The 23,245-nt window shown below is 36.3% G+C and overlaps 2 protein-coding genes across 2 annotated transcripts; one reads left to right on the forward strand and one right to left on the reverse strand.

Annotated features, from left to right (window-relative positions):
• Window positions 1-314: 314 nt before the first annotated feature.
• Window positions 315-11,753, forward strand: LOC109238506 (auxin response factor 8-like). The gene is made up of 14 exons (XM_019404981.1): window positions 315-518; window positions 842-954; window positions 1,061-1,159; window positions 1,255-1,311; window positions 1,401-1,556; window positions 1,640-1,724; window positions 4,894-4,984; window positions 5,110-5,274; window positions 5,360-5,482; window positions 6,036-6,111; window positions 7,843-7,990; window positions 8,457-9,487; window positions 9,580-9,770; window positions 11,265-11,753. The coding sequence occupies exons 1-14, from the start codon at window positions 476-478 to the stop codon at window positions 11,440-11,442; spliced, it is 2,556 nt and encodes an 851-aa protein (XP_019260526.1). The 5' UTR covers window positions 315-475; the 3' UTR covers window positions 11,443-11,753.
• A 5,480-nt stretch (window positions 11,754-17,233) lies between these two features.
• LOC109238507 (probable L-type lectin-domain containing receptor kinase S.5) lies at window positions 17,234-22,407 on the reverse strand. The gene is made up of 2 exons (XM_019404982.1): window positions 21,005-22,407; window positions 17,234-18,275 (listed from the first exon to the last, which is right to left on the reverse strand). The coding sequence occupies exons 1-2, from the start codon at window positions 22,239-22,241 to the stop codon at window positions 17,479-17,481; spliced, it is 2,034 nt and encodes a 677-aa protein (XP_019260527.1). The 5' UTR covers window positions 22,242-22,407; the 3' UTR covers window positions 17,234-17,478.
• Window positions 22,408-23,245: the final 838 nt, after the last annotated feature.

The raw sequence follows: 23,245 nt of genomic DNA on the forward strand, positions 1-23,245 counted from the left end.
TAGCTTAGCTAAAATCTAGTTATTCAGCAAAAACAAGAAAAGGGTATTTCTTAAAATTTCAGTATACCTCTCAAAATTTGATCTTTTTTTGTTTTCTTTTGCTTATTCTACAAAAACAAGTAAAGGGTATTCCTCAAAATTTGATCTTTTTTGTTTTTTGTTGTTTTTGTTTTGTTGGGTTGTTAATGGAGGTGTTGGAGAAAGAGAAGTGTTGTGAACTGGGTTGATTTCTTTAGGGTTTTGATGATGAGGAGCTGAAATTAGGAGTCTTTTTGTTAATGCATGTGGGAATTGAGGTGGGGAGTTGGGGGTGGGGGGTGGGGTGGGGTATGTTGAGTATAAGAGTGATGAATGGGTGTGAGACTTTAGGGTTTGAATTGGGTTTTTGAGGGTCTTATATAATTTTCTTGATAATCATATTTTTGAGGGTGTTTTAGATTTATACTTATTTAAAGGGAAGTGTGATTAAAAAAATATGAAGCTTTCAACATCAGGATTGAGTCAGCAGCCTCATGAAGGTATCTTCTAATTCTCTTCTCTATAATACTTTTTCTTCCTTTGCTGTCTTCTTTTTCAGGTTTGGCTTTTTGTTTATTAACTATCACTGTCTTTATCTGCATAATTTTTGTCCTTTAATATTTATTCTTATGCTTTGTCTTTAGCTAAACTACTAATTGAGAAAAAGATCATGAAAATTTAAGTTTGTATTCACTTAATTAAATGAAGTAACATCGTCAGTGAGGATTCATATAGCTGAGGCGTACTTGTTGTTGTTGTTGGTGTATTCAGTTAAATAAATTAATGCTGATGGATTCTTTATTTGGTTGTGACTTCTGAAAAGGAGAGAAGAAGTGTTTGAATTCTGAGCTATGGCATGCCTGTGCTGGTCCTCTTGTATGCCTACCAACGGTAGGGAGTCGTGTGGTTTACTTTCCTCAGGGACATAGTGAACAGGTCCTTCTTCATTTCCCACATTTCTCTCTTCTTCATTAATTGTTGCAGCAGTGATCTATTCATTAATTGGTCAATTATTGATGGTTTTAATGGAATTGAGTGCCAGGTTGCGGCAACAACTAATAAAGAAGTTGATGCTCACATACCCAATTACCCGAACTTGCCGCCCCAATTGATCTGTCAACTTCACAATGTCACAATGCATGTGGGTTCATTTTTTATGTTCTATGTTTTCCTATGAATTGTTACTGAGTAAGTTGTAATTGGCTTATGAGGAATTGACAATTCTTGAAATTTCAGGCAGATGTTGAAACAGATGAAGTATATGCTCAAATGACACTGCAGCCCTTGACACCGGTACTTCATAACCCAGCATTCTCATTTTCTTTTTTTTTTTTAAATACATTGTGTGAAATGGATGACAAAATACTGTGTTGCATTTTCAGCAAGAACAAAAGGATACATATCTTCCTGTTGAGTTGGGAATTCCTAGCAGGCAGCCTACTAATTATTTTTGCAAGACACTCACCGCAAGTGATACCAGTACGCATGGTGGCTTTTCTGTTCCTCGTCGTGCTGCAGAGAAAGTTTTCCCTCCGTTGGTAATAACTGGTCCGATGTTCTCTTATTTTAAATACCACTCTGGTTCTGAGTCTGATATTATTCTCATTTTCTTCTGACTCAGGATTTCTCACAGACACCACCTTGCCAAGAATTAATTGCAAGGGATCTGCATGACATTGAATGGAAATTCAGGCATATTTTCCGAGGCAAGCTTTGGAGGCTATTTTCTTTTTTATATATATAGTTATACACTGTCTTAAGTGTGTCGGGCTTTAATATATCAGCTGGTGGTCATTTTAAGTTTGCAGAAAGATCGAGATATATACACACTTAGATACGTGCTCTCTTTAAACGATATTTACTTTTAATCCTCTTTAGTACTTGCTTGTTTAGGGTTCTTCGGATTTTAGGTGCTTTTGTGACTTGAATGTACATTAACAACGCGTTTGATGGGAAAGGATAGACAACTAATAAGTCTTGTATTTTGCTCTTTTTGTTTTTGTTTTTTGAAGCAATTGGTTGGAAATAAAAGAGCAAAAAGAAGTGGGGTAGTGGCTCATATGTAGGACTGATATGTTATGTTTCATACTCCCTTACACTGCTATATCCTTATGAAAGTTGTTGTGCTAATGTCGAGAAAATGACAAAAATAGTCCCTTATGTTTGCGTGTTGGTCTACAATGTCCTTTAAATATACATCTGAGCAGTTTTAATCTATGTTTACTAAAATTCAGCACTCATGGTCTCTATTATTATTAAAACACATGTCAGTGTTATCTTTGACGAAATTGGCTCGTGAGAAGCATGTGAGCTGTTTAAATTAATTAAGACCGTCGGGACGAACTTCTACGGACTCATTTTTCCCAATTCGTACCTTAAGAAAAGTTTTATTCAAGCCAATTGAATACACCATTCGCTTCCTTCGACCCTCAATTTCTGTTGAAATCTTACTGTTAGGGGTTTTCCTAAGATACACATTGGGGAAATGAGTCAGGAGAAGCCTGTCCTAATGGGATAGCATCCGTTAGGGGTGATTGCTTTTATAGTTTAAACGGCTCGCATGCTTCTCATGAGCCAATTCTGTCAAAGATAACTATCACAGCATGTTATAAATAATAGTGGTGATAGTATGTTATAAGTGATAGCGGAGATAAAAGTTTTCATGAACACAAAGGTCTATAACTGTTCAGGTGCATATTTGAAGGATTATTTTTGACCTACCCCAAACATAAGGGACTAGTGTTGTCATTTTGTCTGTTGCCACATGATGTTTATATCTGCACATGTTAATATTTGCTAAATGGAGGCCACACTTGAGAAGGACTTGCAGAATGTATTGCACGTTTTGTGTGTAGTAGCTGGTGTAAATTGATGCAAATGGAGTAGAAATCAGGACCTTTTTCCTTGGAAATACTCCTTCCGTAATTTGAAGCCATTTTTGCGTAAAATACTTTGTCCACCCATCCAAAACCTTCTGAGGTTCATTCTTTAAAGTTTGTAACATTATATGAATTGTGGGGTAAATTAATGCAGAGAACTTAATAGTCGGTTTCATTCTTTTCCTTGTAAATAGGGTGTATGTGAGATGCTATTCTCTTTGTTTGAGGTGACAAATAACAAAAAATCTTGAAGGACGGACTATTTTTCATAGTTTATTGAGAATAAAGAGAACCTGAAGAAAATTGAAATATAATGAGTTTTGGCTTATGAACATTTTGAATTCTAACTTGAACGAGATAACAGCAAATGAAGAGGCAGAGACTAGTTAAGGTTGCCTCTGACACTGTGCTGTCCAGCCTTTCTGACCCGGAAAAAAAGAGGCAGAAAGTTTTTGTACATTTTCTCTATAGGTTCCTGAAATGGTTAACGAGATTTTTCATGATCCTTTGATTGCAGGCAGGATTAGGCGCTATTGTAATCTTGTAGGATAAAAGTTGTGATGATAATTATTGAGGATTAGTGATCTGCGCTGTAGTAATAGTGGGGTTTTGGATGGGATGCTATAGAAGTTTTTGTGTGAATGTGGAATTCAAGTTGGAAGTAATGTTTATATATGAAGTTCACATAGGTTAATTAACCTGACTAAGAACATAACTGTACTTAAAAAAAAATTAATATAAAAAAAACAAAAAAAAAACAGCCTGATTTGGGTAGATTAGTGGATGGCCTAGAATGAGGTGGTTATAGAATGAGAATGCAGCTCAATTATTTCTGTTAGTCCATCCTAAGTTGCTTGGACTCTTCACTTTTAGTGCCGCACACGTGTCAACACGAAGTAGGTGTAGGTGTGAGTGGGATCCGTACCAGATCTGGTCAACCATTTTTGGTACTTTGACAAAAACCAATGGAGAAATTAGGGACAGATACAATGGTTTTTGAAAGAAATACCTTGTATATAGAAATTTTTATGTCAGTCCTTTTCATTTTATCTCCTCGGATTCTCCTCTTGATCAATATTTTTGCCTCTCTACCCCCTCGGGGTAGAGGTAAGGTCTGCGTACACACTACCCTCCCCAGGCCCCACTTGTGAGATTTTACTGGGTCGTTGTTGTTGTTAATACCTTTTAAGTTTTACACATAGTGTCTTATAATTTAGATATATTATTATAACTCTATTTTTAGATGTTTGAATTATTTTTAGCCGAATCCCCGCACCTGTATCCATACCCCGAATCTTAAAATTTAGATCATGAAGGATCGGACCTCTAGATCCGCACCCGTATCGGACACCCACACCTGAGTCCGAGCAACTTAGAGTCCATCTATCTACCGTTATTTGCACAGCTTCAGTGTGCAAAAATATTAAGGAGTTCAAGCCAGGTTATATCGGTGGCAAAAGAACATTATTGTTATAGTCTATGTTGCTCGGACTCCCCGAAAATGTTGCCCGGTGCGTGTCGGATTCTCCAAAAGCAGTGTATTTTAGGAGAATCGGACACGGGTGCGGCAGTATTTTGGAGAGTCCACGCAACATAGGTTATAGTTACAAGATTTGCACCAATGCTTCAAAATCAGTTGTTTATTTAATCTTACTTGGTACATGTAAATGGTGCATAGATTGTTATACTCTTTAGACTTACGTTATAGTTTTTGAACATCCAAATGAAAAAACGTTTCACAAAATGGTTCAGAATACTTGGCTATGTGCTCTTGACATCCTACTTCTTTTACTTTAATATGGGACTGTTCTTTTGTCGTCCTAATCCTGTTACCTTAACGTGGTGCTATTGTTCTTACCATAGCTTCTTTACTGACTCATTTGCTGGATAAAATAATGCTTCCTGATTGCCCATGGATATGGAAGCAAGAACATAATGCCAGCATAAAACTCACTCACTCTGAAACCAGTTTATATTTGTCTGTCTGTGCATGCAGGACAGCCTAAGCGGCATCTTCTTACGACTGGCTGGAGTGTGTTCGTTAGTGCCAAAAGACTTGTCGCTGGAGATTCAGTTCTTTTCATTTGGTAGCTTTAGCTTTTATTTATTTTTTCAAATAAACTTATCTTAGATTTTCCCCCATATGTATAGCATCTAGCTGTGCGGTTCCCTGGGGCTTTCTCTCAATTGGTTTTCACCGTTTTCGTGTCAGGAATGAGAAAAATCAGCTCCTCCTGGGAATTCGTCGTGCAACTCGACCCCAAACTGTGATGCCATCATCTGTTCTGTCTAGTGACAGCATGCACATTGGATTGCTTGCTGCCGCTGCTCATGCTGCCGCTACCAATAGCTGTTTCACTGTTTTTTTCAACCCAAGGTGTTGTGAATGATTGTCTGCTCCTTATGTGTTTCTTTAGCCTGTATATCCTTTCTGCCTGTTGAACTAATGCTCATTGCATCAGGGCTAGCCCATCTGAGTTTGTCATACCTCTTTCAAAATACATTAAAGCTGTATATCACACTCGTGTTTCCGTTGGAATGCGTTTCCGGATGCTATTTGAAACTGAAGAATCAAGTGTCCGAAGGTATGGAAGTATTTGGCCTTAAATAAATTCTTGTTTTCTTTGTGTTAAGATTTCTCCGATCTCTTCGGTTTAGAAGAAAGAAAAGTGCACATAGCTGTAAGTAGCATATTAGTTTCTTATTGATTGATCGCTAAGCACCTTTTGATACCTAACCACATACAAGTGGCACTTGGATCCGGCTCCATAAGACAGATCAGAGTGGCTCTTGGATGTGACTCCTTTATTTTGTTTATAATATCGAATAATGTAGGAAAGAATGAATTCAGATGAATGTACAAGTTTATGGCTGCAGTTGCTTACTTTCTTTATGTTTTATTCATAGATTTGCATGTCTTGTTTAATCTTGTGCTTGCAACAAGTAATATTAGAGTATTAACTACGTAAAGTCAGTGGTCAGTACAGGTATATAAACCTATGACATTGAAATTCCATTAGTGGGATATGTTAACCAATTACATTGAAGCTCCATTAGTGGAATAGGTTAAATAATATTGTGGATATAATTGAAATAGCAAGTTGGCTGATTAATGAGTGTGGGTCTGATACTTTTCAGATACATGGGCACAATTACTGGCATTGGTGACTTAGATCCGGTTCGCTGGGCCAACTCCCACTGGCGGTCTGTCAAGGTAAATGAATTTAGCATTTTCATAGTCTTTAGCATTTCTATATATGCTAGTCTCATTCTTTTGCTGCTATTGCATTTCAATTCTCTTTTTGTACACATATCGCAATGGCCTTAAATTTTACTTTGATCTCCATATCATTAAGAAATTTAGACGTTGTTCTTCTCAGTCATTAATGCTTTCATGTTTCCTTTCACGAACTCTAATCTTCTTTGGTTTATGTTGCATGCAGCATAGTTTGTATTTCATAGCGTGCACGTTAGCTATTGGTTATGCAGCATAGTTTGTATTTCATAGTTTTTTATTCTATTGCTTATTGGAGAAATAGACCTACGCTCTTCTACATTGCAAATCTACTTTGCACCCACCCTACCTTCCCCCTCTCTCTCTCTCTTTTTGTGCAAGCGAAAGCCACCTCTGAACTGATACCTCTTCTCCTGTTCTGTCCATCCTTATCTTCATTTTAAGATCTCTCATCAAATCCGCACCTGAGATGGTCCTTTGCTTATAACCCTTGTTAAATATCTTAGACACTTGGCGATGTTTCCTGAAGCTGAATTGCCTGATGGCATATCACGCAACTCATGAACCCCTCGGGCCGTAAGTGTATTTTAGAATGGCATACTTTCATTGGAACTCATGGTTCCTTTACGGGCAAAGATTGTAACTTCGTTGCAAACTTAGGTAGGACTTTTAGCTTGCACCAGCATTAAATGCTTGCCAGTTATCAGCTATTCAAACAAATTGAACTGTTAATAGTTAAAGGCTTAAGTGATTTAAGTTTATGTTCTGCTCTCAAATTTCAGCATCAAACTTCTTTACTATTGTTTACCCTTAAAACGGATAACAATTAATTTTGTACGCGGTTTTAAGGATATGTGGATTGATTCAACACAAATAATCAAGAATATTGGATAAGCGATTTAAAGACAAAATAAATGACAAGCAGTTTCAATGTTATGTCCTAGCCCGAATCTAGGTTAAACAGTAGTTTGCTCTCGATCGGTCCCTTAGTTCATACCCAATTGCGAATGAAGAACAAAACAATTAAGTAAGAGCTTTTACAATAGGTAGGAAGCAGAGAATGAATTTGTATTGCCTTGATTTACGAGTTACAATGTGTGTTATCAAGGAAAAACTTCTCCTTTATATAGTAGGAGAGTTTCATCTACAAGTCTAAAAAAGGTTAAAATCCTTACTGATCTGTAACCGACATCGGGCGAGATCTGCGCCGTGATATCCGGTTAGGTACGGATATCACGACCCTCTATTCGTCGTGCGTAACCGCTTGCCATATTTCCTGAGATCTTAGAGCTCGTCTTGGGTCCGGGGAGTGTTGCCTTATCACGCCCGACGATGAGCACATCGTTCACCTTTCATGGATCTCGGTACGAAAGGCTCCCAGCCTCGATTTCAAACTCGTGCGTCCGTGTCCTTCCATCTTCTTCACCGGGAAATCGGGGTATGCATTGTCCCCGATCTTACCCATATACAACTATGTCAAGTTGTTATCCCACAACATCGTTTATCTTTGATGCAAGGAATTGTCCATTATTGCATAGAACACGCTTGACCCCAGAATTCATGTAAGAATGCATAAATCAGATTCTATTCTTTTTGTTAAAACTCATTTGCAGGGAGATTACAAAATTACACATGTACAATAGTTGCTGTTAAAATAACAGTTATCTATCTTCCCACATCTACTTACACAAGGATTTCACGAAATTGTAGGTTGGTTGGGATGAGTCAACAGCAGGCGAGAGGCAACCCAGGGTTTCACTATGGGAGATAGAACCTTTGACTACTTTTCCAATGTATCCATCTTTATTCCCTCTTAGGCTAAAACGGCCTTGGTACCCAGGAACTTCATCTTTTCAAGGTATAGTGTGCTGAATGTTTATGTGGTTAGCCTGAGGTTTCCTTGTGCTACCTTTGGAAAATTTGTTAATTTTTGTTGTCAGTCAGATGGGCCTTTTAAGAGGGAAAAAAAAAAGATCTTTCTTTAGCATTCCCTCCGTTCCAATTTATGTGATAGTGTTCGAATTTTGAGGGTCAAACGAATTATTCTTTAACAGCAATTTTTCCATGATGCCTTTTAAATGAATTATTAATTTTTGTGTCTTATTGTACTTTTTATGTAGTTTCCGAATATGTAAATTTTATTTCGAAAAACTTAAAGATTCTTTGTCCAAATACACGTTCAAAAGTAGAAAGTTTGAATCTCGAAAAGCGAACAAATATCACATTTAGGACAGAGGGAGTAGTATCAATGATTCATTATTGGACCTTCAGCTTATTTTTGTTCAGGAGGAACTGTTGTAAATACTTTTCCTTGCTTTTTACAGAAAATAACAGTGACGCTATTAATGGAATGACATGGTTGAGAGGGGAAGGTGGTGACCAAGGACCACATCTGATGAATCTTCAGTCTTTTGGCATGCTTCCCTGGATGCAACAAAGAGTTGATCCAACTATTCTCCGAAATGATCTTAACCAGCAGTATCAAGCTATGTTGGCTACTGGTTTGCAAAATTTTGGGAGTAGCGATATGCTGAAACAGCAACTGATGCAGTTTCAGCAGCCTGTCCAATATCTTCAGCATGCCGGCAGTCATAATCCTCTCCTGCAGCAGCAACAGCAACAACAACAACAAGCAATGCAACAGCAACAGCAACAGCAACAGCAACAGGCTATTCATCAGCATATGCTGCCTGCTCAAACTCAAATGGATAACGTTCAAAGGCAACAACAGCAACAAGTCGGCAATCAGATGGACGACCAGGCTCATCAACATTCTTACCAGGAAGCATATCAAATATCACGTAGCCAGCTCCAGCAGAAACAACCATCAAACATTCCTTCTCAGTCATTTTCAAAGCCGGATTTCGCAGATCCGAACTCTAAGTTTGCAGCTTCTATTGCTCCATCGGTCATTCCAACGGGGCTAGGTTCTTTATGTTCGGAAGGAAGTAGTAACTTTTTAAATTTTAATAGCATTGGTCAGCAGTCTGTGATCATGGAGCAGCCGCCTCAAAAATCTTGGATGTCAAAATTTGGGCATTCAGAATTGAATGCTGGCTCCAACTCATCCTCACTCCCGGCATATGGGAAAGATACTTCCACTTCACAGGAAACTTGTAGCTTAGATGCCCAAAATCAAAATCTTTTTGGTGCTAATGTTGATTCTTCAGGGCTTCTCCTCCCGACAACTGTGTCCAATGTTTCTACTGCATCAATTGATGCGGATATGTCCGCTATGCCCCTAGGGACTTCTGGATTTCAGAATTCTCTATATGGTTATGTGCAAGACTCTTCAGACTTGTTGCATAATGCAGGACAAGTTGATCCACTAAATGCGACCCGTACATTTGTCAAGGTGCATGCTAGTTCTGATGTATCGCTTATGCATTTCATTGACTTTTTCTTGTATATGACTATTATGTGGATAAAGCTGTTTTTTCTATGCAGGTTTACAAATCAGGGTCTGTTGGGAGGTCACTGGATATCACCCGGTTCAACAGCTATCATGAGCTACGGCAGGAACTGGGACAGATGTTCGGGATCGAAGGGTTCCTTGAAGACCCTCAAAGATCAGGCTGGCAGCTTGTATTTGTTGACAGGGAGAATGATGTCCTTCTCCTTGGAGACGACCCATGGGAGTAAGTACCCCATTACGAGCGGGCTTTACATTATGCTTTCAGTCCTCGTACCATTCACATGTCATTTTTCCGTGCTCCTATTTACTTTAATCATTGGGTATTTGGATGTTTGGTAGTGGTTAGGGGTGTCAATAGATATTTAAAAACCGACTAAACCGACCGAACCGTACCTCACCGAACCGATTTTTAGTTTTCTTTTAATAAAACCGTAGGTTTTTCTATAAATTTACAACCCGTACCGATAATTAGGGTAGGTTTTTTATTTTATGAAAATAAACCGAAAAAATACCGAACCATATCGAATAAATTTACATGTGAAAAATATTTTTACATACTAAGTTTAAAAATAATAAAGCATTAAATTTTTCCTTAACCTTTGAAATTATAAAATTGATTACAAGCTAACAAGTAATTAAAATCAAAATCCTACTTCCCAAACCTATTATGTTACTCCTACTGAAAGTAAATTATTTTCAGCATATTCACTAGCAAGATACAAAGTATTCTAGCGATTATGAGTAGCAAACTACAATATATTGAATATGTTTCCTTTTGTATGATTTAGATTTATCTTTTTGAATATTTAATCTTCTATAGACTTTATTCTTGAGTCCCAACTTGGTTAATATCTTTCTACTCGTGTGATTTATTTTTTCTTTGTCTTTGCTTAGTTTCTTTTACGCTATTGTAGAGTAGTTGATGGATCTATACTATGGCCATATTTCATGTTTTCTTAATTTATCACCATTTAAACAGTAAAACTGTCTAGAGAGTTTTGCTAAGTCCAATAAAAGTATGTATGTTATTGCATTACTTTTACTAGCGACTTTTACATGACATTTAAAAAAATACCAAAAATTAGTCGAACCGTACCGATACCGAAGAGAAACCGACATGATTGGGATGGTTTCGGAAAGTTTAATTTTGGTTATACGTAATAGAATAACCGAAAAATTGGTATAGTAAGGCCGAACCGAACCATTGACACCCCTAGTAGTGGTAGCTGATTCCAGTAGCGAAACCAGAAATTTTGGTAATAGTGTTAAAGATTTAATACACACACACACACACACATATATATATATATATATAAAGTGAAGGGGAGCCTTGGCGTAACTGGTAAAGTTGCTGTCATGTGACCAGGAGATCATGGGTTCGAGCCATGGAAACAGCCTCTTGCAGAAATACAGGGTAAGGCTGCGTACAACAGAACCTTGTGGTCCGGCCCTTCCCCGAACCCCGCGCATAGCGGGAGCTTAGTACAAGGGGCTGCCTTTTTTTTCCTTTCTATATATGTAAAGTAATATCTGCCCAATTGACCACCCTTCGTTAGTTGTAGTTCCGCCGCTGGCTGATTATATGTCAATTCTAGTACCTTTGTCTGATTTATTCCCTGTGGTGCAGTAAAATTTTCAGAAAATGGCTTTTTACATCATTTATCAGAAACCAAGACATGGTATTCATCTTTTTCCATTTCTGGCATGTTATTTTCAGGGCATTTGTCAACAATGTCTGGTATATCAAAATTCTTTCACCCGAGGATGTGCAGAAACTGGGGAAGGAAGAGGTTGAATCCTTAAACCGTGGTTCACTTGAAAGGATGAACAGTAATAGTGCTGATGGTCGGGACTTCATGTCTGGATTGCCATCTATAGGATCACTTGAGTACTGACTGTTGTCATCGTTCGATAAAGAAAGTGTGGTTCCAAGTCTCTGCTCCCCATGAGCTCAGATGTCTCAAATTTCATACCGTGTTTCCTGGCTTCTTTAGCGTTGGCCTAATTAATCCCGTCTCAATTGTATGGCGTAATTCTTTCTCTAGTAGAGATTTAATCCATCTCCCATTTTGTATTTCGGTGCTGTTGTATGAGTTAATCTTAATCACTGTACTCAAGCTCAAGACAGACATTATTTAGACTGAGAATCTCGAAGATGTAAACTTGTCGATGCAGTTAAAACTTTTGTGAGTGCATTTGTTACTTACTAGTGTAGATTATCCATTCTGAAACAAAGCATTCAACGATTCTCCAGAACAAAAACGCCAGTACCATGCAGCTGCTTCAAAACCAACGTGTTGCTCCTTGACCAGAGGACCAAGATGTTGGTGAATACCACATGTGATCGAGAAACTTACTTGTAATCACATGAAAACCCAATTGCTAAGAAAAGGGTAGAACCATAAATACTATCCAAAGTAGTAAAGGGTGCTTGATAATGTTCCATTCTTGCGAGCAAAACTAGGATTTGAAGTTTATGGATTTGAAATTTTAGTCCTTTAAAGTTGTTGGGTTTTAAATTAATAATTTATACATATTCAATGAATTTTTAACGACATACATGGTTTGAATTAAGGAATTTTTACCTCATATAGCAAAGTTTAACACCTTATTTATTTTAAATAAATATCATTTAAAAAAATTATATTCTATAGATACCTTTTAATGTTTATAGCAAAATATCTAATTTTGGTTACCTCCTACCCCTAAGCCACTAAATACGCTATTCAGTTACACTATTTTCTTTCTCTCTCTACTTTGATACATGCCATTCTCTTCCCCCATTCCCTGAAAACACGATGCTCAATATCAAAATTCCTCTCACCCACATCACCTACCATTAGTCACAAACGGTGATTTTGCCTGGTATACCACGAAGAATTCTCTAACTTTTCCCCTCAATTTTGTGCAACCCAAATGGAATCTAAAGGAGATGAAGCCTCCGATCGGCGCGCACAACACAACAAACCCACGAACCTTTCTCAACTTCCGTCATCTTCAAGATATTAAAATTGGGGAATTTCTTTGGATTAGAGCAGCAGTAAGTGATTGAGGTGATAAACCGAATCTTCTGAGCAAATAAGCAGATGCTTATCATTTGATTAAATCCAGAATTGAATTAAATTTCCTAAAACCCTAAAACCTTTCAAGGAACACGGGTCGGTCAGAGTGTCAAGAGACAGTATTCAGGGTTTTTGCTCGACGACGGATTCGCTGGAAATTAGGGTTTGCTTTTGAACAAAGACGACGGAGTTTGGGGCCGAGCAACTTGATTTTCTGTTAATATATTTCAATGTATTTTCAACGTATCACGCTGTATTTTCATGTATTTTATTGTATTCATTGTCTTTTTTTTCATTGTAATTCAATGTATCTCGCTGTATTCCATGTATTTCATTGTATTCACTGTCTTTTTTTTTTATTGTATTTCAATGTATCCCGCTGTATTCTATGTATTTCATTGTATTCACTGCCTCGCTATATGCCATGAATGTATTCATATATTTTTTTTAATTAATATAATTTGTGTATTCAGATGTATTATATAATTTCTCTAAAGATTGCTATGTTTTTGGGTATTTTTTGGTTGAGAATCTTTTTTATAACTGGAAATACAAAATTTGTGTGTTATAATTGAGTTTGTCGAGTTATATTAGGAGTCTATTATGTTAATTGATTCACTTTCCGTTTAAAAACAATGTAATCCCCTGTTTCACGCCGTGAATACAGTCGAATACAATAATCTGTCCAGCTGTAATCCCATGTTTCACGCCATGAATACAGTCGAATACACTCGAATACAACAACTGATTAGTAGCTGGACTTCCCCGATTCACGCCTATTTTTGCTACTGTATTCATGAATACAGTAGCTTAAATACATCTAATACATCTTATAACAACAGAAAACGTATCTACAATCCGTAATATAGCAAATGGTGTCTATAGATAGCTAATTACCACTAAAAGATAGTGCTTTATGAAAATTTCTCTTGAATTAAAGGTGTTAAACGAGCGGGCTGGACACGGAAAAAAATAGCCCGTCCGATTATCGTTCCGGGATGATTAGTGGGCTGGGGTTCCGGGCTGTTAGCGGCTGGGATTTTTCGGGTTTGGGTGGGCCTGCCCGGGTTTGGGCTTAACGGGTCCGGAACGGGCCGGGCTATTCAATGTTGTTGATACTTAAGTGTTTGCAAACTTTTAAGGCTTAGAATTAAACTTTAAACTTTGAAGTTTTAAATTTGAAATTTGAGTTTTAAAATTTTAAGATTGAAATTTGAAAGTAAGTGGCTACAAAAAATTATTTAATAAGACCAATAGGCAATATGTAAGGATTAAACTCCGAAGGCTTTTGTTTTATATTTTCATTGAATAATAAATAATACTTCAAATTAATTTGCAAGTTGTATTTTGATTTTTTATTTTTGAACTTGCAAATTAAAAGTTTACAACAATTATAAAAAAACAGAAAGAGTACATCACATGCTTTGCATCATTTTTGTAAGTTCATCCATGTCAACATGAGGTTCTTAGTTTTCGGCATTGCTTGAATCGGAACCATAAACCATTATATCTCCAATTTCTTGGTCTTCCGCTTCATCTACCTCTTCACGCCTTGATTTCGCCGTTCTGATCTTATCCAATCTCTGAAGCACACTAGAATTTCCAAAGCATTGCTGCCCAATGAATGACGGGTATCTCCTAGTTGCTGCCTTGCTTGGCTAAATGAGCTCTCTGATGCGACTGTTGAAATCGGCACATTTAGCACGTCTCGAGCCATGGCCAAAAGAACAGGAAAACCGATTGCTCCTCCACCAACCCAGTTTTGACATCCAATTTTTTCCCTCCTTTATTTTAATAAATTTTCTTGCTTTTTTAAGTTACTAATAAACTGAATACCCTATTTTTACTATTATATTTATTATAATTGTTACTACTACTATCATTAGTATTAATATTAATATTAGTATTAGTGTTAGTATTGATACTATTATTATTCTTATAAGAGTTTCAGTGGGTCCAATATCCATATAAACATATAAATCAATGATTAATTGGCGACAAGTGGCCATTTTGATAGAAGGGTTTAAAATAGCACCAATTAGGTAAATAGGGGGAATTGAGTAGAAATATTTTTTAAATTTATCTTGCATATATTCAACAACAGAAGTATATCCTTATTTCTTCTTCAAATTATGGAGTAAAAGAGAAATTTCGGCGATATGAACTAAACCATTTGCAATAGTAGGATAATAAGCTCCAGAAAACTCAAGTGTAGCCACATAGAATTTTTGTAAAAATTTTACAACATCTTCAATGACATCCCAAGTTCTAGATGTTAACAAACGGCTAGGATCGATACAATGAGAATTAGCAACTTCAATTATAGGCATTTTATATTTATAACATCTTAAGAATAAAAAAGTATAATCCCACCTAGTAACTATTTCTCAGGAATGAGTCTTGGTTTTAGTCCATATTGTACACATTTTTCCTTAAATGCATTTAATCTAGCACTTCTGTTATTTGCTTGAATTACACCAACAACTCTTCTAACTAAATTGATCTCATCTCTAAATAATTCAAGACCACTCTTCACAATTAAATTATAAATATGACATGCACATCTGTCATAAAATATTTCAGGAAGTGATGGGTGTAGATGCAATTTTAATATTGTAATAGCAGCATTGTTGTTAGAATCATTATCAAATGACATACACAAAACTTTTTCTGCAAGATTATAAAATATAGCAACTTCATGGATAGTATTCTTATAAATGCACCAGTATGACTTTGATCTCCATCATATTTAAAAGCAATAATAAGTTTTTGCATACAAAATTATCATCTATCCAATGGCATGTAACAGTCAAATAATCATTTCCATTTACATCACGATCAATATCAGAAGTAAGAGAAACTCTACAAGAAAGACTAGCGAATAAATAACGGATATATGTCTGATATTGTCCAAAAAGCCTAAAGATATCAGCTCTACAAGTACTTCTAGGAATACCTTTAAACAAAGAGTTATAAATTCTTTGAATATAAGTAACAAGATATGGTGAAGCAGCAAAACTAAAAGGTAAACAACCTAAAACAATCATTTTAGCTAATTCTTCCCTATCATTCACTGCATTGTATTTACCCATTAAACCGCCAGCACCCAGGTTAAGTTTTTATTGACCACCTTCTTCATCAGCACCCCATGCAATAGGGTGGTTATCTACCATGTGCCTACGAAGTTGCCCCGTTCCCCTTCCCTTACCGGTCTCATGTTTATAAACTTCCTTACAAATTAGACATCTTATATAATTTTTATCTTCTACTAGTCTTTCGAAGAAAATTCCAACACTTACTTCTTAATCTCCGATTCCTCTTAATAGGGAGGGGAGGCCTACCTGTATTACCGTGACCTCCACCCCTAGTATTTTGAGTTTGACTAGCATTGCCAGGTGTAACTTATGGTGTTACAAGATTATCAGGTGATTGAATATCATCTAAATTATCATCTAAATCATCATCTATACCATAATTTTCTTGAAGTCGCTCATAATCTACATTTAAATTTTCAGGTGAACTTTCAGAAATATGTGTAAAGCTACTAGAAGAACCAGCACCACCTCTTGATTTTTTAGAAGTTTTCTTACTACTACAACCCCTACTAGTGCATGGTTTTTTGGCTGCTCTAAATATATCCATTATGCAAATTAGATTAAGAAATTAAATTAATAATTTCAAATAATAAAATAAAAATACACCAAAGAAGAGAAAGAGATGGAACGAGTGTGCCGGGATTCCGGGTGCCGCACTAAATTATTGATATCAAACTTCAATTGATAGACTGATACTTGATACCACACTTCACTTGAATACTTGATATTTGATAATTATAGTTTTGTAGTGACTAAACTACTAAAGTAAATATTTGATGAAACTTGAAATAATAAGTAATTGAGAATTTTAAGAGCAATAATCAATATTATCAAGAGAGAATTAGAGTATTAAGAGAGTAAATTGTGAGAAAAAAATGAAGAAGAAGGGGGACTATTTATAGTTTTTAAAAGGTTAAAATTGTAATTTATCAATTATTAGGTGTGTGTGTGTGGGGGGGGGGGGGTCGTATTTTCTTATGGGGTAGGCCGAAATGGCCATTTCTGCAAAAAATAGCCGTTGCCCAATGGTCATTTTTGAATTTGACCGTCGGCAAGGGTCCAGAATTTAACAAAAAAAGAATTTTGTAACGGTAACCGGGTTGTAGCCCGGTAAAAATCCCGTAACGGATAACCGGGCTAACCGGGTTCTGATGCACCGGTTACCAAAAATTGCTCGTTCTAGCCCGGACCCCTGCCCAACCATCCCCATCCCGTCCCCACCCCCCTACCGTACCGGGCTGACCCGGGCTACCGGGTCGAACCGGGGCTGTGAACGGGCAGCTCGGCCCGATTAACAGGCTTAGTTTGAATCAATGCTACTGTGTTCGGTTGAATTTGTGGCCGATACTCTAGCTTTTGCCCTGCCTGTGAAAGCCTTTTTCAGTAGTAAGATATCCTCAATATACCCTCTGCTTGATCTTAATTTGCATATGTGGAATATATGGGGACATGTATATGGTCCAATCTCTCTTGACAAACTTATGTTGGTTCACTTGAAATCAGTAAGATCATAAATAGGGAACAAAATATAGGATGGAAGTTAACGTAAGGACTGGATTAAAGAAATGTACATGAGTTGCTTCTGTTCTTGTCATTACAGAAAACAAAAGCAAGCAAAAAAAAAAAAACAAGAAGGAAAAAACAGGAGAAAATCTTTGTCAGCCTCACCAGAGAACATAATTACAGGAAAGCAAAACCAGTTTTTTTCTGTTGGTAATAGTTGTTTATAAAAAGTATAACTACACCATAAAAGTGCCTAGCTATGGTGCTAGTTCTACTTGCTTTGATACTCAACGCTGTTGTTTCCTGAACTGAACTGAGGAGTTGTAATGGATATCGTATCGACAAGACTCGAGTCTATATCAATGTCAATTGGCACCATAGAAGGCCACACAAATGCTGGTTTAAATGGTGGAACTTCTGGTGCTGGTACTGACCCTGATATAATTTGAACTATCGTCTGTGTTTTAGGCCTTTCACTAGCAATTGGATGAGAGCATGCCAAAGCAAGAAGTAACAATCTCTTTGCTTCTTCAGCTATATAATCATCCCCGAGACTCGTGTCAACAGCTTCGAGGATTCTGCCATCACGATGCAAGTACCAAACCCAATCGGCAAATAGTTGAAAGCCATTAACTTTAGTTCCAGGCCTTTGGCCACATACTAGTTCCAATAACACTGCTCCAAATGCATATACATCAGAATGTTGAGTGGCTTTTCCAGTGTGAAAACACTCTGGTGCAATGTACCCCATCGTGCCAAGCACACCCTCGGCCTCAGCATACGAGGTCTTCTCGTGGTCAAGTGCTCGTGCCAGGCCAAAATCACCGAGGCGTGCATTGAAGTTGGAGTCAAGCATGATATTGTTCGCCTTAAGATCACGATGGACCACTTTCTGCTCAAACTCGTCGTGCAGATAGTGCAAGGCTGAGGCGACGCCTGAAACAATCTTGTACCTGACTTGCCAGCTGAGTGGCTTTTTATCTGGACCTGAGAAAAGGTGTTTGTCAAGGCTACCATTTGGCATGTACTCATATACAAGTAGTAGCTTCCCATGCTTGTGGCTCCATCCTGTTACAATAATATATGATTGTAAGATGCTTATGTCTGTATTGCTGTTCTCATCAGCTTGAAGTTGCACAGTAATTTGCTTGAAAGTCAATAAAAGTCTGCTAGAAAGGCAAAAAGGGCAGTCCGATGCACTAAGCTCCCGTTATGCGCGAGATCCGGGAAGGGCCGGACCACAAGGGTCTATCGTATGCAGCCTTATAGCCCGTTTGGCCAAGCTTCTAAATTCAGCTTATTTTGAGAAGTGCTTTTCTCAAAAGTACTTTTTAAAAAAGTGCTTTTGGTGAGAAGTAGTTTGTGTTTGGCTAATTAATTTGAAAAGCACTTTTGAGCAGTAATTAGTGTTTGGCCAACAGGCCAAGCTTTTGAAAACTGCTTCTAAGTGTATTTTTCTCAAAAGTGCTTCTAGAAAAGTGCTTTTGGAGAGAAGCTACTTTTTTCTGCTTCTCCAAAACTGCTTTTGCTTCTCCTCAAAAGCACTTTTTTTCCTTCCAAAAGCTTGGCCAAACAGGCTATTACCCTGCATTTCTGCAAGAGGTTGTTTTCACGGCTGGAACCCGTGACCTCCTGATTACATGACAACAACTTTACCAGTTGATTGCATTTTGAAGCAAATGTCCTATTCAGTGGCAATGATGTTGATATTAACTTTTAGATAATACCAAATTTGTCACAATAATTGACATTTGAATGAAGGTTGATTTTCCAACGAAGCTTCCTTGATTCTTCACAAAAAATTGCTTTGACTATGGTCAAAGATATATTCAGGAGTTGAATTTTATGGGTTCAGATTCGTTATTCTATCATATCTCATTTAATTTAATGCGTTCTGAATTTATTATTTACACATAATTAATAAATTTTTTGGGCAAAAATACATATATAGTATGAACGAAAACTATTGGTACAGATAAACCCGTAGTCTCTACACTGGATACCCCTTTGACTATGTGCTAATAATCATATATATTAATGGTCAGCAAAAAGATTGAACCTCATTGCTTATATGTACACAATTTAAATAAAGTCCTTATAAACACAGGATATCCAAGGAAAAAAAAAAAGCAGACTTTAAAACAAAAATGAGGACAAGCTAGTATTTAAGGATTCCACAAACGAAAAGTCCTGTTCAAAACCATGATTAAAGACTAATCTTGGGCACATTTATAAGCTTTCACATAAGAACAAAAGATTGTGGGTTCAATGTTTTTATTTATTTATTTATTTGGGGCTTAACCAAATAATATTTGAAAACTACTAGCCCGACTAATTCAAATTTGCTATGTATATGACTAATTTATGAGGAAAGCATTTCCTATTAGGAATTACTTCATTTTCAAAGCTCGAATATGAGAACTACTAGTAGAGAAATTGATGTGGGGCTATGTTTGATATTGCTGGTAGAAAAAGCAAAAAAAGATACAAAAGGGAATGAATCAGTGCTCTTCTATTTTCCAGCTAAGAATTTAACATGTCTGTTATTATTAAATTTTGGATTTTTTTCTCCAAGAGGGTATTAATTATTAGTTAGGCTAGCAAAAGTAGCCCTTGCATTCGAGTGATCATACCCTACAAAGGTTTGGCTTTAGATATATTTTATTCGTTTTAAAGATTTGGACCATTTTCTCCAATCACATCAATGAAGTCTTTTTCTATAGGATTCTTTATTTCATCTGGAAAGAAAGATAATTCAATATTTTTGCTTTTATAATTGTTCTCTCGATTACTCCTCAATCCTATCCACTATTGACCAACTTTTGACATCAAAGTTATCAGAGGCGGACCCAAAATTTAAAGGTAGCGAGGCATATGAGAGAACTGTTCAACCAGTGCCCATCACACATGAGTCATTTATTAGTTGTTGAAATAAGTTATCCCAATATTAATTATTCCGGGTTTAGTTATCCCACCCTCCCATAGGGACAAAAATAACATTACAATCTCTAGATAACTAATCCCGGAATTATTTATATCGCAACTTTATTCCAACAAACGTGGTATAAACTCATCTCAAATTTAATCTCAGGATTAATTATCCCTTATCCCTCGTACCAAACAAACCTTAAGGTTTTCAGGTAAAATATATGGATAATTTCAACATATATGTACATATATATCTAGAATTTTACGCGACAAGAATTTATAATATAAATATGCTTACAAATGACAAGAACCAAATCCTTAAGAAATATTAGAAGCAAGATTTAGGCCCCGTTTGTCTATAATTTTTTTTTTCTTTTTCAATTTTTTTTTTTTTAAAATGTGTTCATGAGATTATGCAAGTTTTTGAAAATTTTGCTTCAGAATTTTTTTTTTCTCCACTCACAAAACTGCAACATTTTTTCAAGTGAAATGCATGTCCAAATATAATTTCAGATTTCAAATACCATTTCTCAACTTAACTTCAAATACTACTACTTTTTTTCAAAAATATAATTTTTATGTCCAAATGCCTACTTAGTTGTAAAAAATATTGTCACTTTCAAACTGTTGCAAAAGCAATGCGCACACCATTTTTGACGCTGTCATGAAAGCTCTAAAAGAAATTTCCACTATCATATAGAAAAGACTTATTTTTAAGAAGAGATGAAATTCATGCGCCATGTTAACAAAATTCAACTCATGTTTTAAAGGCTTAAACTCGTGATTTTCTAATCACACGACAACAACTCTTAGCGTTATGCCAAGTTTTCCTTAATACTAAAAGTAAAAATACAGTAAAAATTACTTACCAAGCAATTTGACAAGATGTTTATGCCGCAGACGGTTGATAATAGTAAGCTCAGCCAAGAAATCATCTTGACCTTTCATACTTTCCCTTGAAAACCATTTCACTGCAATTTCTAAATTTTCACCAACTAAATTCCCTTTGTATACAACTCCAAATCCACCTTCACCAAGCTTATTCTTTTCATCAAAATTATTAGTAGATTTCTTCAATTCCTTAAAATCAAAATCTCTAGGCATTCCAGGCAAACTCTTAAGTGCACCAAGTATATTTGACTCTGACCTAGTAACCCTTTTCTTGTAGTAATAGTACCCTAAATATGCTACCAAAATCAAGGATAGAATAAATAATGGAACCCCAACACCTAAACCAATAGTTAAAGATTGATTTTTTTCTTGAAAATACTCAACTGTCAAATTCCACCTCAACACACAATTCAATTGATTAAAATTCCCTGTTGAAGCAGAAAATCCAAAGTATGATTCTTGATTCACAACATCTCTTATATCAAGATCATGTGATAATATTGGATCCTTTGGCCTAGGTGGGGTTGCGCCATTTTTCTCAGTTTGCTCTACTATGTACACATCAAGAACTTTCTTGATACCATCATATTGTACCCAAATATTGTAAAATCTTGCACCAATTGGAGAAAGTTCAATTCCATGTTTGGTTAAAGATTCAGACCTTATAGATTTAATACTATGAATATCAATCCCAATATGGTTATCATCAATGTCAAAATCTTGCTTAAAAGTATCGAGCTCAACCGCGAGAACTCTATTAATAAATTTCCCATCAGTACTTGCATTTGTCAACCCTAAATATTGCCCTTGACTATTTGGTGGCAATTCCAAATCAGGAGAAATCAAGAAAGTTAAACCTTCAGCTGCAGTTTTATTATCTAGCCTGTAAATATTTACAAGAAATGAAGAGTTGAAAGATGCAACTCTACTATCTTTTGATGACGTGTCACCTTCCCATAATTTGAAGGATTGCTTCAAGAAAATTCTACCTGAATTATTGAACATGTTGTAATGAGAGTTGGCTGTATCTGGAGTTACTTGTAGAGCTTGGTTGCTGATTTGTGCTGGTTCTTTAATTTCCAAGATTGGAATATATTTATGGTCAAAGGGATCTCCATATTGTTTTTCGAATTTTTTTAACTTGGCTTGAGATATGGATTGAAGACAATAGAAAAAGATGAAGATGGTGTAGAGTTTTGGTGTCAAAAATCTCATTTTTCATGTAGTGAATAGAACTATAGAGAAGTGAGAATTTGGAAAATGGAGAAAGAAAGAAAGATGAAGGAATAAAAGAAGCTTTGGAGCACGTTGGGATTTGCTTTATTTTTTTGGAGATGTGATAAATAGAATATTTGAAGAGGCAGGCATACAATGATAATAATATATGGTGGGTTTTAGACCAAAAAAAATAAAATGGTGGGGGATAGTTGAAGTTTGAAGTTTGAACAATCTTTGGTTTTGGTCTCACAGTCTTTCATGTGACTACCAGGAACTTGCCCCACTCCCTAATTTTCTTGCAATTTGAATAGTATTTTATTACGTACGTATGGCTATCAGTAAATCGTCTCGTATTTGTCTCTAATCCTAATAGAGATTCAACTTGAAATATAAAATAGAGGGTAATTTTAAATCATAACTCAAAAGTAGATGAGTAAATGACAGCCCGACGCACAAGGAATTTCGCATTCATGCAGCCGATGAAAGGCCGCATCCCAAGGGGTATAATATAGATAACCTATCCTAATACAAAAATTAGTGGCTGCTTTCACAGTTCGAACCTGTGACCTGCAGGTCACCTGAAGACTACTTTATCATTGCTCCAAGGCTCTCCTTTCTTGAGGCTCCAAAGCTCGAAAGTAGATGAATAAATTCAAATATTTTTCTTGAAGTATTTTGACACCTAAACTTCACTAGTTCCACACTAGAGTTCCATTAAAATCAAGAACAAATATTGAGATGATTCTATTTTTAGTACATCACATTCCTTTGTATTCACCAAGCACCCTCCTTCTGCTAATACAAAGAAGGTGGCCAGAGTAGGCTGGTCTTGCCAACTTCCTTCCTTTTGTCTTTTTATTGGACAATAGATGGTATTGGTGGCCAACTCCATATTATCAATATCTCAATATTCTTAATAGCAGATTTAGGACTTGTGAACCATTAAAAAAATATTAAATAATAATTGGTCTCGGATCGTTTAGGTAAATAACTCAGCTTTT

This window comes from Nicotiana attenuata, unplaced genomic scaffold, assembly GCF_001879085.1.
Source record: "Nicotiana attenuata strain UT unplaced genomic scaffold, NIATTr2, whole genome shotgun sequence".
NCBI classification, from domain to species: Eukaryota; Viridiplantae; Streptophyta; class Magnoliopsida; order Solanales; family Solanaceae; genus Nicotiana; species Nicotiana attenuata.

Excerpts from the sequence above, each read along its gene's own strand:
- LOC109238506 (XM_019404981.1), top strand. The coding sequence starts at position 476 with ATGAAGCTTTCAACATCAGGATTGAGTCAGCAGCCTCATGAAG. Across the intron at positions 519-841 it reads GAGTCAGCAGCCTCATGAAG|GAGAGAAGAAGTGTTTGAAT; the intron begins GTATCTTCTAAT and ends ACTTCTGAAAAG. Across the intron at positions 5,483-6,035 it reads GAAGAATCAAGTGTCCGAAG|ATACATGGGCACAATTACTG; the intron begins GTATGGAAGTAT and ends GATACTTTTCAG.
- LOC109238507 (XM_019404982.1), bottom strand. The coding sequence starts at position 22,241 with ATGAGATTTTTGACACCAAAACTCTACACCATCTTCATCTTTTTCTAT. Across the intron at positions 18,276-21,004 it reads ACATCTTGTCAAATTGCTTG|GATGGAGCCACAAGCATGGG; the intron begins GTAAGTAATTTT and ends TTATTGTAACAG.